Raw genomic sequence first — 16,296 nt, forward strand, 5'->3', positions numbered from 1 at the left:
TTCTTTTTTCCAAATATGTAGCTACAACGTAAGTGGAATCTTCTTTTTTTTCTTTTTTTCTTTTTTTTTTTTTGCAAATTCTGAAATAATGATGAATATTAAATGTAAGTATTTTTTTTAAATAGGATTCATAATAAAATTTTAATTTATATTAATTAATATTTTAGTAGATAATATAAATTTATAAGGATATTTTAGTCAATTTAAAAGTTAGCCCCCTCATTTGTCCTTTCATTCATATATTTATATATCTATGTATATATTATAGATTAATTGTATTTTTTATTTTTCATGTATTAGTTTCTTATTTTAGTTAATTTCTTTTTATAAAGTTTTATATTTATTTGAAATTAAGTAGAAATAGGACTAAGAATTTTAAATTTATACAAATATTAAAATTAATTTAAATAATAAAAATATATAATATAATTAATTTGAAAAAAGAATGGCATTTTTGGCAAATCCTTACACCACTTAGTTTTAAAAACTCCAAACAAGTTTTACATGCCTAAATGTTTGTCTAGGCTTGGAATTTGTACACAATTCAAAATTTAATTTCATCATTAAGTGTTACAAGATGTATAATGCGATCAAAACACAACAAGCGTGGTCTATTTGACATTGTTGCTATTGCCGCTGTTGAGAAATATTTTTTTAAAAAAATATGAGTTAAAAAGTACTAAAAATAATCTATTAAATTTGATAAGTTTTAGTAATTATGACACAATAATAACAAAATAGTTGTTTTCAAATTTTTTTTCAACATCTAAAGTAGCTTTTCTTTTTTCTTTTCTTAAATTTTTTTCGCTTTAGGTTGCGTTAGGAATCATTTTCCTTATCGTAAAGGCAGAAGACAAATGTTCTTCCCCACAATCCTCACGCATTGCTAATCTCAAGTTGTTTGAGAACAAGAAATGCAAAGATTTGAAATCAAAGAAAGTTGGTAGCGGTGCATCTTGTTTTTGGAGATAACCTAACGATTTAGGAGATGAACTAAGCCATGTGAATTTCATATTAGATTGCTAACAGATTTTCTTTGGCTAGAACACATGTAAATGTATTTACCCTATATTTTATGAACGAGTTTTAGTTCAATGATTTTGTACTCATCTTTAACACTGTGAACTCTTGAGTTCGAGTTGCAGTTGGAGTCAAATGCAAAAGAAAATCCAAGTTTTTTGAAATATTATAAATTGTTTGTGCTATGTGAATGAGTCAACCTCTATGAACTTGTATACATTTGAATATAACTCAAATTTTAATTCTTTTAGGGGAGAGAGTCAATCAAACTTCCAACACTTTCCTTATAATTAGACTAATTAAACATGCCCTTACGGATGATAGTAAAACGAGTCAATAGCCCTTATTCTCCAAATTCAACTCAATTCACATTGCTCACTAAACCATTAATTTACATTCATTGTATCAAATACTTGAATACAAAATAAGGTTTGCAAGCCATACACCACTTAGCTTTAGAAACTCCAAATTAGTTTGCATGCCAAAATGTTTGTCTAGATTGGGAATTTGTACACAATTCAAAATTTAATTACATCATTAATTGTTGCAAGGTCTACAATACAACCATAATACAACATTAAGGGCCTGTCTGACATTGCCGCCATAGCTGCTGTTGAGAAAAATATTTTTTAAATATATTAGTTAAAGAGTATTACAAATGATCTAAAATCAAATTATTAGATCACTAAAATAACAAAATAATTTTTTCAAACTATTTTTTTCAACAGCATCTAAAATGATTTTGGCCTCAAATCGCAATGATTTCCTATTATTTAGAAACCACGCCATGAATATTGTTGATATTGACATAATGATTGGCAAGGAATGGGTACTTTATTAAAAAAAAAAAGAAAAGAAACTCTTGGTTTCTTTGGGCGGTCTTACGCTAGCATTTCTTTTATGGCACATTCAGCCGAGTTTCATGTTCATGTACATTACAGATTAAATTCATTGCTAACCTCCTCCAGCTGCATATCTCCAGAACGTTCCACTCTCTCTTTATTCTCTTTATTTCAGCTCTTCCCTCTTTTTTCTGCAATGCGCTCTAGCTTAGCTGTTTTGGGCCTGGATCCATAGCTTCTGGACTCCTTCCTATACTGCTATCAGATATTAACAAAGAAACACTCTTGAAATTGACTGGCCTTCCATTATCATCATCCCATAACTCCAAGTCAAATAGTCAATAGTTTAATAAACTTCTTCTGCTAGAGTCCAACAAAGAAGTAGTTTAATAATCTTCACTTATTTTTCTTGATCTTGACAACACTTTTGACCTTACCTGAAAATTTCTATTCATCTGTTCAACTCCCAAATTTTACAAGCTATATTTGACCACTTGACCGATTTAATTAGTCCTACTTTTGGAGAGTTATTTTGTGTACAATCTTTTGACCAACTGAACCTATAAGAGGCGCCAACAATGGCTTCATGTACAACCTAGCCTGCAAGTTGAAGACTCAAGTACTCATCACCACTAAAACAGAGAAAAAGTCCCCTTCTTTTTACATTTCAACGTTGGTTTTGCTCAATCCTTGGCAATGGAATATCAATATGTAATAGGAGGAATTCTAGCTTCTGTTTTGGGGTTTGTACTGTTGAATAGATCAAGAGGAATGAAGAAAACTAAAGAAGCAAAGGAAAATATGAGGGATGAAGTTGTGAAGAGCTCAGAATAAGTGTTATGCCAGTCGGAAAATGCCGCTAATGCTGATATTATCATAGTTGGAGCAGGTGTTGCTTGGTCTGCTCTTGCTTACACTCTTGGCAAGGTGAATCTAATCTTCTCCCTCTACTTTAGATGGCAATATATAATAAGACGAATGCTCACAAAACTAGCTACCCCATCGGGCAGTTTAACCTCTTTTCCTTCCTTCAATTGCAGGATGGACGGAGAGTGCATGTGATTGAAAGGGACCTGACTCTGCCTGACAGAATTGTTGGAGAACTTCTGCAACCTGGGGGTTACCTGAAATTAATTGAGTTGGGCCTTGAAGGTGAATAAGAAATTTCTATAATCTTTTATGGATTGTTGAATCTGTATGAATTCCATCAGTCCTTCTGTCTGAGTCTACTATTATTGAACTTTTTCTCTAATTCTTAACATGTATGCTTGGTTGCAGATTGTGTAGAAGAAATTGATGCTCAACATGTATTTGGATATGCTCTTTACAAAAATGGGAGAAGTACTAAACTATCATATCCCTTGAAAAGATCAGATCTAGATGTGGCTGTAAGAAGTTTTCACAACGGATGTTTCATTCAAAAAATGCGTGAAAAAGCTGAAACTTTACCCAAGTAATAATTTTCATTTACCCCGAAGTTACTTCTTTCACTTTGCTATGCCTTTCATGTTCAAAATCTTTTAATTCATGCTGCATAATTAATAGCATCATTTATTGCCTTTAATAGTTAATATGTTCCCTGATTTTCTTTGTAGTGTAAGACTGGAGGAAGGACAGTAACATCCCTACTAGAAGTAAAGGGGACAATCAAGGGCGTGCAATACAAAACTAAAATTGGTCAACAACTTAACGCTTGTGCTCCACTTACAATAGTATGCGATTGTTGTTTTTCAAATTTGCGACGATCTCTCTGTAATCCTAAGGTAATGATTATGTTTCAACCTGGAAACAAAAACTGTAATGCCCTCACTATAAGTAGTCCGTACATTTTACTGTTCCAACAACTAATGTCTGTTCGAACAGTTAAAATGTCTGGAACTACACCTAGACTATAGTGAGGAGGCATAAATTGAAGAAAAAAAAATGTTAAGAAAATATAGGAAAAATGTAGAGAAAAAAAAATTAAAGTTTAGAGAATTTATAAATTGGTACAAAAATAATAAAAATAACCCAATATGCACTACTAAGGGCATTTTGGTCATTTCACCCCCAAAGGTGAATTTTGACCTAAATGTCAAAATAAGAAAAAAAAATTAATTAGAGAATTAAATAATTAACATTAATTAAAATTTATGAAATATATTAGGAAAATGAGAAGAGAAAAGAAAAGAAAAGAAAAGAAAGGAAAAGAAAAGAAAAGAAAAGAAAAGGCTTAGGAAAATTTTTCAAAAAAATATATATAAATAGGCACTAGAGGACAAACTCCCACCCACTTCCATCTTCTTCCTCCATTTCTTCTCTCTCTCTTTCCCTCATTTCCTCCATTGTTGTCAAGCTTCCAAGCTTGATTTTCCAAGCTTCTGCCCATCAAAACCTTTAGCACCCTTCACAAAAAACACTCCCCACTCCATAAGGAAGCCATAGATACCCATAAGAAGCAAGAAAGTTGAGGTTTGGGAAGCTCAAGTAAGGTTAGTGCACTAATCCCTCTTCTTCTCTTTATTAAACATGAAAAGCATATTTAGCTAAGCATAAATACCATTAAAACAAAAAGAAAATCTAGAGGAAAGAACCCTTGAATTTTTGGCAGCCATGGAACTTGAAGTTTATTGCTTTTAAGTGATGAAAAATGGTTCCATGAGAATGTGTAATTAGTTGAAATATTTGGGTGTTTGATTGTGTAGTGTTTGTGTAAATTTGAAACTTTGAAAACTAGGGTTTGTGTAAAATGTTGAAATTGACCTATTAGGATGAGATTGTTGCTTATAGAAGTGTATTGCATGCAAATTGAAGTAAGGAAGCTGGAGGAGATTGAGTTTTGGAAGTGTTAATTTTCTACAGGTTGTGTTTGTTGAGGGCAGTGTACATTTTAGGCCATAAATAAAATTGTGTGACCCCAATTGGTATGAGGCCAATTGGAGGTGAAACTAGACCCAAAATAGCTCATTTTCCATGAAGAAACCATGCCCAAATTCTGTCCAAAACTTGAGCTAAATACTGCCCAAATTCGGATTTCCCTGCACCCAACCCAGAAAATGACCAAATGAACAGTACGTGTTCATTTGGTCATAATTCTCTCTATACTGGTCCAAATGACCTAAAAATTTACCCATGGAAAGTTTAGACATAGGGCTACACTTTTTATGAGGACCACTTAACCCAGTTTTGCCTTTAACAAATTCAAATTGTTAGCACAAGTTGGGTCACTGAAACTGCCAACCCAGAAAATGACCAAATGAACAGTACATGTTCATTTGGTCATAACTCTCTCTATACTGGTCCAAATGACCTAAAATTTTACCCATGGAAAGTTTAGACATAGGGATACACTTTTCATGAAGACCACTTAACCCATTTTTGCCTTTAACAAATTCAAATTATTAGCACAAGTTGGGTCACTGAAACTGCCAACCCAGAAAATGACCAAATGAACAGTCGTGTTCATTTGGTCATAACTCTCTCTACACTGGTCCAAATGACCTAAAATTTTACCCATGGAAAGTTTAGACATAGGGCTACACTTTTTATGAAGACCACTTAACCCAATTTTGCCTTTAACAAATTCAAATTGTTAGCACAATTTGGGTCACTGAAACTGCCAACCCAGAAAATGACCAAATGAACAGTACGTGTTCATTTAGTCATAACTCTCTCTACACTGGTCCAAATGACCTAAAATTTTACCCATGAAAAGTTTAGACATAGGGATACACTTTTCATGAAGACCACTTAATCCATTTTTGCTTTAACCAATTCAAATTGTTAGCACAAGTTTTGTCACTGAAACTACCAACCCAGAAAATGTCCCAAAATACTATTCCTTTGGTATTTTGACCATAACTTAAGTTCTATAACCCCAAACTCAGTGATTCAAAAACTGAAATTCAAGTTTAAACATAGAGGAGCAATTGTTATGAAGGAATTGTGACTAAATAGACATCCCAACCTAGTCAAATTCCTAGATAAAGATAACACATCAACATGAACCTAAAGAAAGGTTCATGGGGAAAATGCTATATAGGATAATTAAAATACTCATAAGGAAAATTTAATATTAAAAATGATATGAATATGTAAATTAGGACTAATGTCCTATTAATATGAAATTTATGGTACCAATGAACAGTACTAGAAAATAGTAATAGTGAATAGTGCTAAATTAATTAAAAATATTTAATTGCCCATAGTACACCTAGACTTATTTATTTAGTTGGATAAATTGGTATACCAATTAGGGACTTCAGATAGCAGTACTGCCTACCGAGAAAATCATGAACTGACAATATATGTATGGTATGATTGTTCTACAGGCTATATGCCTACTTACTGGCCATTGTGCCTACTTTATTTCTGGCTTTACAAGCCTGACAGCGGGTCTCGTGCCCGACAGCTGGCCTCGTGCCTAACAGACGTATACTGGATAGACATATGGCTGTCTAACCAGTATACACCCGTGCATCCACCTTTTATAATTGGTTATAGGTTTCTTGGGCGCTGATAAAAAAAAACTAATTGAGACTTAAAATACAATAAGTAATCATAAAAGATCCCGATAATGTTAATTGTTTCCAAAGTGTAATAAAAAAAATATAAAAGACCCAGAAATTACGAATTTGCAATTATTATTTCAATTGTTAAATTATTGTTATTATAAATTATGCACCAATAAGCGTTATGCTTAGCGCGTTGGTTTTCCATCACGTAGGTACTGGAGATCAGCAGCCATCACAGCAACAACCGCCACAGTAGTGTTCGGACAGAGTTTCGACCAGTTTCGACCAGATCTGCCACTGTCCAGAGTCACCTCATCAGTCTTTTGTATTTTGATAGGGCCCATGTATAGACTAGTATTTTAGTTCATTATGTTTAGTCATGATTTAATTACTAGTTTATGATGCATTTTATTTTGGACTTGAAATGAAAACTTATAATGTATTATCTATGAATTTCCATATGAATGCAATAGATGACACTTCATTTTGAGATCTCATAAATAGTTGTGAATGATATGATAAAAGAGAATATGATATGGAAATATGTGAGATGACTATGAATATGTTAAGAGGCGATAGTGGAACCTGTCAGATGCTAATAAAATAAGGGAGGCTCTGTCCGGGTCTCCACAGAAATAAGATATAAAAAAAAAAAAAAAATTCTATACGTAGAATATATGTTTTAAATGACATTAAAGTTTACAATAGATATGATAAAACAAGATAGGATGCTCCGGCACCGAATGTGGCACTTCTTGCTCGGCTATACGGTAGACGGGTAAGGGGCGTCACAAAAACTTCTATGAAACCAGTTGGCTTCTCTATGAACGTCACTGATAGATGCGAAATTGGGTAGCTATTATCTTTTTCATGAGTTTGAAGTGAAGTTTGGAAACTTTGGGTTTTTACAGGTTGATATCCCCTCCTGTTTTGTGGCGTTGATCTTAGAGAATTGCGAGCTTCCATACCCAAATCACGGACATGTTATTCTGGCAGACCCTTCACCAATCTTGTTCTATCGTATTAGTAGCTCTGAAATTCGATGCTTCGTTGACATACCTGGCCAAAATCTACCATCCATTTCAAATGGTGAAATGGCCAAATACTTGAAAACTGTGGTGGCTCCCCTGGTATTCTTAGTTTTCTGGGCATGCTAATTTTTATTTTTATTTTATTTTATTTATTCATTTATTTATTTATTTTTAATTTTTCTTTTTCGCATTTTGGCTTTGATACTTGTAGTTTGTAGTGCTAAGGGGGATTATAGAAATGACTCGATTTAATAAGCATTGGACCGTCATTTATCTTTGAATCTTTAGACTAATCTAAGAACTTTTATATATGTTTCAGATTCCCCAAGAGCTACGTGATGCATTTGTTTTTGCAATTAACAAAAAAAACATAAGAACGATGCCTAATAGAAGCATGCCTGCTGCTCCTCATCCCACTCCAGGTGCTCTTTTGTTAGGGGATGCATTTAACATGAGACATCCTTTAACAGGAGGAGGAATGACTGTTGCCCTATCTGACATAGTCGTATTAAGGAATCTTCTAAGGCCTTTGCATGATCTGAGCGATGCATTTTCCCTTTGCAAGTATCTTGAATCCTTCTACACACTACGCAAAGTGAGTAAATGATTTTCACTTAGTTGCATATGAGAACTAAATTTATAATTTCTAGATTTAAATTCTTTAGAATCTAGTTTGGATAAACAATATGGTGGTATACTTGCCACAACAATGAAACTAAAATTGGTGCTAACCCTATATGTCCATTTCATTTCAGCCTGTGGCATGTACTATAAATACTCTGGCTGGAGCCTTATACAAAGTATTCAGTGCATCAACTAATCCTGCAAGGAATGAAATGCGTCAAGCATGTTTTGACTATTTGAGCCTTGGAGGTGTATTTTCAAATGGACCTATCGCTTTACTCTCTGGACTAAATCCTCGTCCGTTGAATTTGGTTCTCCATTTTTTTGCTGTGGCTATCTTTGGTGTTGGCCGCTTAATAGTTCCATTTCCATCAATTCCACGCTTTTTGATTGGGGCTAGAATGATCTCGGTGCGTATAGCTAACAATAATTTCAATGACTTCATAATTATATTTTAAATGACTTCAAAGTTCTTATCTCTATCTCATTTCTTTTACTTTTTTTCAGGTTGCATCAAGAATCATTTTTCCCATCATAAAGGCAGAAGGAGTTCGACAAATGTTCTTCCCTATAACCCTAACACATTGAAGATCTCAAGTTGTTTGAGAATAGGAAATGCAAAGATTTAAAATCGGTGAAAGTTGGTGGCAGTTCATTTTTTCTTTAGATAAGTTAACGATTTAGGAGATGAGCTAAGCAGTGTAAATTTTATTTTAGATTCCTAACAAATTATCTTTGGCTAGAAACGAAAGTTTCACATGTAATTTAACCACACTTTTCTTGAAATATTTTTAATTATTTATGCGTGCTCCTCTATTGTTTCCAAAATTTGGAATGTCACCATGTATTGTGTTGGTTTGTGTTTCCATAAGACAGTGTTCCTTGATCCGTGCTTCACCATGGCACATACAACAAGTATGGGTATGAGATATGCTAATTTTTATAATTCGCGACATAGCAGACGATGGACTTAGTTGATGCACCATATATGCTAAAATATATCACTCAATGCACATGAATCATGTGCGTGTAAAATCATGTAATTCAAATCTACCTAATTTATAAAATTTAAACTACATCACATGCATATAAAATTCAAATAATAAAAGCAAATGGAATTATTAATAACTCAAATTTGCTTTGATTTAAATTTTAATTTATTGTAATAAATCTTATTTCATAGACTAATGATTAGAAAAAAATAATAAGTATCCCATCTTTTATAAAATTTGATAATTTAAGCATTTCGATACATCGACATGTGGCAAGTAGAAAACAAAATCAAGTACTTTAAATTGTCGACAAATCCAGTCAAAACGAGTTGTCGTATAAAAGTATGAACACCGGACTCAAAAATTCCACTTGCCCAATCATCAAACGACTTGTCATTTACAAATCAACGTCAGTTCACTTTAATTGATATTGCCCTCCATGAACGGCATATCGTACCGGGACAAAGACAAAATGCTTGGTCATGGTACAGTGACAAAGACAAAATGATAGGATCTTGTTTTTGTTTATATTTTTTTCCCTCTTTTGGGTATTGTTCTATCAATTGTGTCATATTCGTGGATTTGTCTTTGCTTGATAAGCTTTTATGGGGTTTTAGCATTTTTTAGTTTGCTGCAAATGCAATATGTTACAATGCTCAAGATTTCTTGATAAAAAATAAGTTAGGAGTTGGTCATTCGAGATCCCACATGGATGGTTGTTGACAGCATGTATGTGTGATATAAATCTTAGCAGGCTTTGATTAAATTACTATGATTTTGTCAAAGAATGTGTGCTTCTATCCTATGTCTATATTCATTGTAAAGTTGTCAAAAAGAATGGAGAAATTTCTCAAATGAGTCAATTAGGGAAGAAATTTTACAATACCAGGACGAACCAAAAAGGTTTTCAACCCATTGATTCATGCAATTTTTTTTTAATTTTTCATTTATTGTTATTTTCATATGAAAATTATCAAAAACATTTGTCCGAAAAAAAAAATTATGGAAAAAATATTTTTGGACTCCTTACAATATTTTTATTTTTCTAACTTGAAAATTTTATTTGTATTGCGGAAATAAATTGGGCATTAAAAAATGTGATTTTATTGTATTTTACTTCCAAAGGCATCCAAAAATTATAAAAAAAAAATTATTATTTTTGAGTTTCTCATAATATTTTTATTTTTCTAACGTAATTCTTTTTATTTATTTGTGAAGCATGAATAATTTGAGCATACAAAATATTATTGTTTTTCATGCAAAAAAAAATTGATATGAAAAAAATAAAAATATTATTGGAAAAATCAAAAATAAATTTTTTATAATTTTATGATCTATAAAATTATTTTTTCATGATTTTAAAAGTAATACAAAAAAAAATAATCTTTTTTAATGCTCAGTTTATTCCTGCATTAAAAATAAAAACTCTCATGAAAGAAAAATTAAGAACATTTTAAAGAGTTGAAAAGTATTTTTTTCATAATTTTCTAATTTGTAGAAATATTTTTAATGAATTTTACATAAAAAACAACAAATGCAAGATAAAAAAAAAAAATTGCATGAGGAAGACATATTGTTTTTCGCCAGTCATGTTGGCGAAGATTTTGTAACCCATTGTTCCTCACTTTGAATGGCGAACAATGGTTGAAAACCCTACTTTAAAAGGCATCTTTCCCTCCATGGTAGTTTTGCAAACTTTTTTCCCCAATACTCTAGTTTGATAAAAGTCTCTGTGGTTTGTTGGTGCTAGTGGAGGGCTGTTACTTCGGGATCCCACATTGTTGCGGATAGCGCGTGTTCCCTCAATATCCCAAATCAGTTACAGACAATGTGTGTATGCCTTCCCTATTGCAAAAAAGAAAATTAAAAAAAAAAAAAAGTCAGGAGTTTGAAGGTTGTTTGATAATTTAGGCTGCAGTGTGTCCAATTGCAAATTCCCTGCAAGAAGAGGAATGATTAACAATATAACAAATACAAAGAGATTTTGTATATTGATATAGTATGGATAAAAATCCGATCCAAATGGAAAGTAATCGAGATCTTAAAATCCGAATTAGATTAGAACATGAGGTGTTCGGTTAGGACATAATATGTTCATATAAAACATGAGGTGTTCGGTCAGGACATGAAATGTTCGATTAGAACACAAGGTGCTCGGTCTGGAACTACATTCAGATAAGACAGGGTGTTTGGACAATGAGCAAGAAGTTCGGATGAAATATGGGATGCTCAAACAAAATAGGGTGTTCGGTTAGAAGTTCGATGCACCCTGATAGGATGTGCTAAGTTCCTACCGGGAATCTAGCTACACTGTTAGTCACCGCTGCCATTTTTTCCCCTCGCCGTTCATAGAGATTCTATGCCAGCTAGAACCAATAATTCCTCCCCCATCTCCTGGAGACTTCGAAACATCCTTCCCAGCCACCATTCTCTAAAATAAATTTAGGCTTTAACAGGTTAAAAATTTAAAAACAAATTATTAATAAGAATTATCCGTAAGCATAAAGTGATACATAAACCCCACAACCTAAAGTTTTTAACAATACCTTCATACTAATTTACAACATTATTATGCATAATGTCGTTATATGCTGTCATGACATCTAAATACATTGTCTTGATGTTATTTATTGCTTTGTACAAAATGATGTTAATTTTACGATACAATTAGACAAAGCATATCAACTTTATGATATATTTCTGCTAGTCCTATATTAGACTCTTCAATTGAAAGTTGAAAGACAAATGGAAAAACCAGTGCTTTGCTTCAACAACATTAGTCATACTCCATTGATTGATTTAATAAGTTCAAACTACATGTTAATTGATTATTATATGAGAGTACAAGCGTGAGTCCTAACTCAGCTAACGTTTCTAGGACATTGATTCATGTTGATTTCATCATTAAATATACATATTGTGTCATAATTTCATGATAGATTAGGTATTGGTAAGAGTTTCTCAAAGTGTAGATATGTTAGTCGCAACGTTCACATTTCCCTCACTGCACACCCAGCTGAGTTCCATATTCTTGCACATTACAGTCGCATAATTTTAAGAAGTGCATGCAGGGATGCAAAAATAATTTCGTACAAGCATGCTTGTTTAACCTTTGAATGGAAATAGAAGTGCAAACACAGGATGATTTTTCTTTTTCAATTTTATTTTTGAAATAACTAAATATAATTTACTTGTACAAATTATTATTAAAACTCGGATCCCATTTGTATCCAACAAGAAAAGGAATCCTTTTTCAAGAATTGCATTTCATTGTTATTTATGGATTTAACCATGAATTATTCAAACAACCTATTGTCAGCTAAGTAGATATGGACAGAGAAACACTCTTGAAAATTGACTGGCCTTCCATTTCCATCATCCTATATCTCCAACTCAATAGTTTATTAAATCCAAAGAGATGTGGACAGATTCCATATATAGATTGGAAAGTCAAGTCCAACAAGGGAGTACATTAATAATCTTCTCTTATTTGCTCCTCATATTTTTCTTGATCTTGACAACACTTTTAACGTTACTTGAAAATTTGTATTCATCTGTTCAACTCCCAAATTTTACAAGCTATGTTTGACCACTTCGCCAATTTAATTAGTCCTACTTTTGGAGAGTTTTTTTATTTTTTGTGCAATCTTTTGACCAACTGAACCTATAAGGGGCACCAACATTTGCTTCATGTACAGCACAGCCTGCAAGTTCAAAACTCAAGCACTCACCACCCGTAAAACAGAGAAAAAGTCCCTTTCTTTTTACACTTCAACATTGGTTTTGCTCAATCCTTGGCAATGGAATATCAATATATAATTGGAGGAATTCTAGCTTTTATTTTGGGGTTTGTACTGTGGCATAGATCGACAGGAATGAAGAAAACTAAGGAATCAAGGGAAAATGTCAGAGATGAAGTTGTGAAGAGCTCAGAACAAGTGTTATGCCAGTCGGAGAATGCCACGAATACTGATATTATTATAGTTGGAGCAGGTGTTGCTGGGTCAGCTCTTGCTTACACTCTTGGCAAGGTGAATCTAATCTTCTCTCCCTACTTTAGATGGCAATGTATAACAGGATAAAAATTCACAAAATTAGCGACCCATCAGGCAGATATTAACATTCAAACCAAGTTTACAGTAAATAATAATAATAATAATAATCTCCTTTCCTTCCTTCAACTTGCAGGATGGACGGAGAGTGCATGTGATTGAAAGAGACCTCACTCTGCCTGACAGAATTGTTGGAGAACTTCTGCAACCTGGGGGTTACCTAAAATTAATTGAGTTGGGCCTTGAAGGTGAGTACGATATTATTATTATCATTATAATCTTTTATGGATTGTTGAATCAGTGTGAATTCCATCAATCTTTCCGTCTTGGTCATCTGTCATTCAACTTTTGCTCTAATTCTTAACATGCATGCTTGTTGCAGATTGTGTAGAAGAAATCGATGCTCAACAGGTATTTGGATATGCTCTTTACAAAAATGGGAAAAGTACTAAACTATCATACCCCTTGCAAAACTTCGATCAAGATGTGGCTGGAAGAAGTTTTCACAACGGACGTTTCATTCAAAGAATGCGTGAAAAAGCTGCATCTTTACCTAAGTAATAATCTTCTTTCTCCCACAGTTACTTCCTTCACTTTGCCATGCCTTTCATGTTCCAAATTATTGAATTCATGCTGCATAATTAAGAACATCACTTTATTACTTTCAACAGCTCATACATGTTCCCTTATTTTCATTGTAGTGTAAGACTGGAGGAAGGGACAGTAACATCCCTACTTGAAGTGGAGGGGATAGTCAAGGGTGTGCAGTACAAAACTAAAATTGGTCAAGAACTTACTACTTATGCTCCACTCACAATAGTATGCGATGGATGCTTCTCAAATTTGCGACGCTCTCTCTGCAATCCTAAGGTAAAGATTATGTTTCAACTAGGAAACAAAAACTTCTTTCTGAACTTCGTTGATAGATTCCTAAATGTGTAGGTGTTTTCTATTTCATGGGTTTTAAGTGAAATTTGGAAACTTTGTGTTTATACAGGTTGATATCCCCTCTTGTTTTGTGGCATTGATCCTAGAGAATTGTGAACTTCCATACCCAAATCACGGACATGTTATTCTGGCAGACCCTTCACCAATCTTGTTCTATCGTATTAGTAGCTCTGAAATTCGATGCTTGGTTGACATACCTGGCCAAAAACTACCTTCCATTTCAAATGGCGAAATGGCCAACTATTTGAAAACTGTGGTGGCTCCCCAGGTATTCAAAGTTCTCTAGGCATGCTAATGCTTTTTTTCATTTTGGAATTGATACGTATAGATAATAGTGCTAAGGAGCTCATAAAAATAACTCGATTTATGATGCTTTGAACATTTTAATATGAAATTTGACGTGCATTTTAAAAGTCATTTATATTTTAATCTTTAGGATAATCAAGAGCTTTTATAAGTGTTTCAGACTCCACAAGAGCTACGTGATGCATTTGATTTTGCAATTAACAAAGGAAACATAAGAACAATGCCTAATAGAAGCATGCCTGCTGCTCCTTATCCCACTCCTGGTGCTCTTCTGTTAGGGGATGCATTTAACATGAGACACCCTTTAACAGGAGGAGGAATGACAGTTGCGCTATCTGATATTGTTGTATTGAGGAATCTTCTGAGGCCTTTCCATGATCTAAGCAATGTATATTCCCTTTGCAAGTATCTTGAGTCTTTCTACACTCTACGCAAGGTGATTAAATGATTTTTCACAAGTTACATATGAGCATTGTTTTTATAATTTCTAGACTTAAATTATTTAGGATCTAGTTTGGATAAACAATAGGGTAGTACTCTTGGCCACAACGGTGAGATTAAAATTGGTGCTAACCCTTCATATCCACTTCCATTCAGCCTGTGGCATCTACCATAAATACTTTGGCTGGAGCCTTGTACAAGGTTTTTAGTGCATCAACTGATCCTGCAAGAAATGAAATGCGCGAAGCATGTTTTGACTATTTGACTCTTGGTGGTGTATTTTCGAATGGACCTATTGCTTTACTCTCTGGTCTAAATCCTCGTCCATTGAAATTGGTTCTCCATTTCTTTGCGGTGGCTATCTATGGCATCAGCCGCTTAATAGTTCCATTTCCTTCAATTCCACGCATGTGGATTGGAGCACGCATGTGGATTGGAGCTAGAATGATCTCGGTGTGTATTGCCAATAGTACTTTCGATGATTTCCTATATTTAAAATGACTTCCATTAATATATACTTAAAGTTCTAATTTCTATCATATTCTTTTCTTTCTTTAGGTTGCATTAAGAATCATTTTCCCTATCATAAAGGCAGAAGGAGTTCGACAAATGTTCTTCCCTACAATGCTCACGCATTACAGATGTCAGGTTGTTTGAGAACAAGAAATGCAAAGATTTGAAATCAAAGAAAGTTGGTAGCAGTGCATCTTGCTTTTGGAGATAACCTAAGGATTTAGGAGATCAACTACGCTACGTAAATTTTTACATTAGATTCCTAACATATTTTCTTTGGCTGGAGCACATATAAATGTAATTACTTCATATTTTACTAATGAATTTTAGTTTAGTGATTTTATACTCATCTTTAGGACTATCAGATCTCGAGTCCAGTTGCAATCAGAGTCAAATACAAAAGAAAAATCCTCATTTTTTGAAATATTGTAAATTATTTGTGCTTTCAAAATTTATTGGACTGTACTAGTTTATTACGTAATTATTTCATGCATATTTGAATGGATCAACCTACTTGGAACTTGTATACATTTGAATATTATTAGCTTTTTGGACTCGTGATTTAATTTTTTTACATATTTTTCTATATATATATTATAGTGTTATCATAGTATCACAAATATTACGTTTAATTATTTAAATTGAAATATTAATTTTAATTTCATTTTAATTAATTATATAAATAAAAATATTATCAATTTAAGAAATATTATTTTTTATTCGATCATATTTTTCTGAAAACTATTTGTCATATTATTAGCATATAATATTAGCTTAATTATAAACTTAAATTAATATAATAAAAAAAATATATAACAATAAGTTTTAAAAATATAAATAGGTGAAGATGTTTAAAAATTAAAATAAATTAATGATAAATGCAAATATTCTCAATAAATTAAATTCGTTCAAATTCTATTATTTTATCTTTTAAAAAAAATAAGTTAGTTTTGAGTATGTTTTATTTTATTTTTAATATTTTAAAATAATGTTAATTTACGTAATGAGATTAATGCAAAAGAAAATTATTTATA

The 16,296-nt window shown here is 32.7% G+C and overlaps 1 protein-coding gene and 1 pseudogene across 1 annotated transcript; both read left to right on the top strand.

Moving 5' to 3' along the window:
* Positions 1-2,558: 2,558 nt before the first annotated feature.
* Positions 2,559-8,598, top strand: LOC131168935 (squalene monooxygenase SE1-like; annotated as a pseudogene).
* Positions 8,599-12,802: 4,204 nt separating this feature from the next.
* On the top strand, positions 12,803-15,406 carry LOC131173136 (squalene monooxygenase SE1-like). The gene is made up of 8 exons (XM_058134991.1): positions 12,803-13,033; positions 13,191-13,302; positions 13,437-13,611; positions 13,756-13,924; positions 14,052-14,270; positions 14,469-14,744; positions 14,906-15,202; positions 15,308-15,406. The coding sequence occupies exons 1-8, from the start codon at positions 12,803-12,805 to the stop codon at positions 15,404-15,406; spliced, it is 1,578 nt and encodes a 525-aa protein (XP_057990974.1).
* The last annotated feature ends 890 nt before the right edge of the window (positions 15,407-16,296 follow it).

The sequence above is a fragment of the Hevea brasiliensis genome, chromosome 14, assembly GCF_030052815.1.
Source record: "Hevea brasiliensis isolate MT/VB/25A 57/8 chromosome 14, ASM3005281v1, whole genome shotgun sequence".
In the NCBI taxonomy this organism is placed as follows: Eukaryota; Viridiplantae; Streptophyta; class Magnoliopsida; order Malpighiales; family Euphorbiaceae; genus Hevea; species Hevea brasiliensis.

Excerpts from the sequence above, each read along its gene's own strand:
- LOC131173136 (XM_058134991.1), top strand. The coding sequence starts at position 12,803 with ATGGAATATCAATATATAATTGGAGGAATTCTAGCTTTTATTTTGGGG. Across the intron at positions 14,745-14,905 it reads CTTTCTACACTCTACGCAAG|CCTGTGGCATCTACCATAAA; the intron begins GTGATTAAATGA and ends ACTTCCATTCAG. Across the intron at positions 15,203-15,307 it reads TTGGAGCTAGAATGATCTCG|GTTGCATTAAGAATCATTTT; the intron begins GTGTGTATTGCC and ends TTCTTTCTTTAG.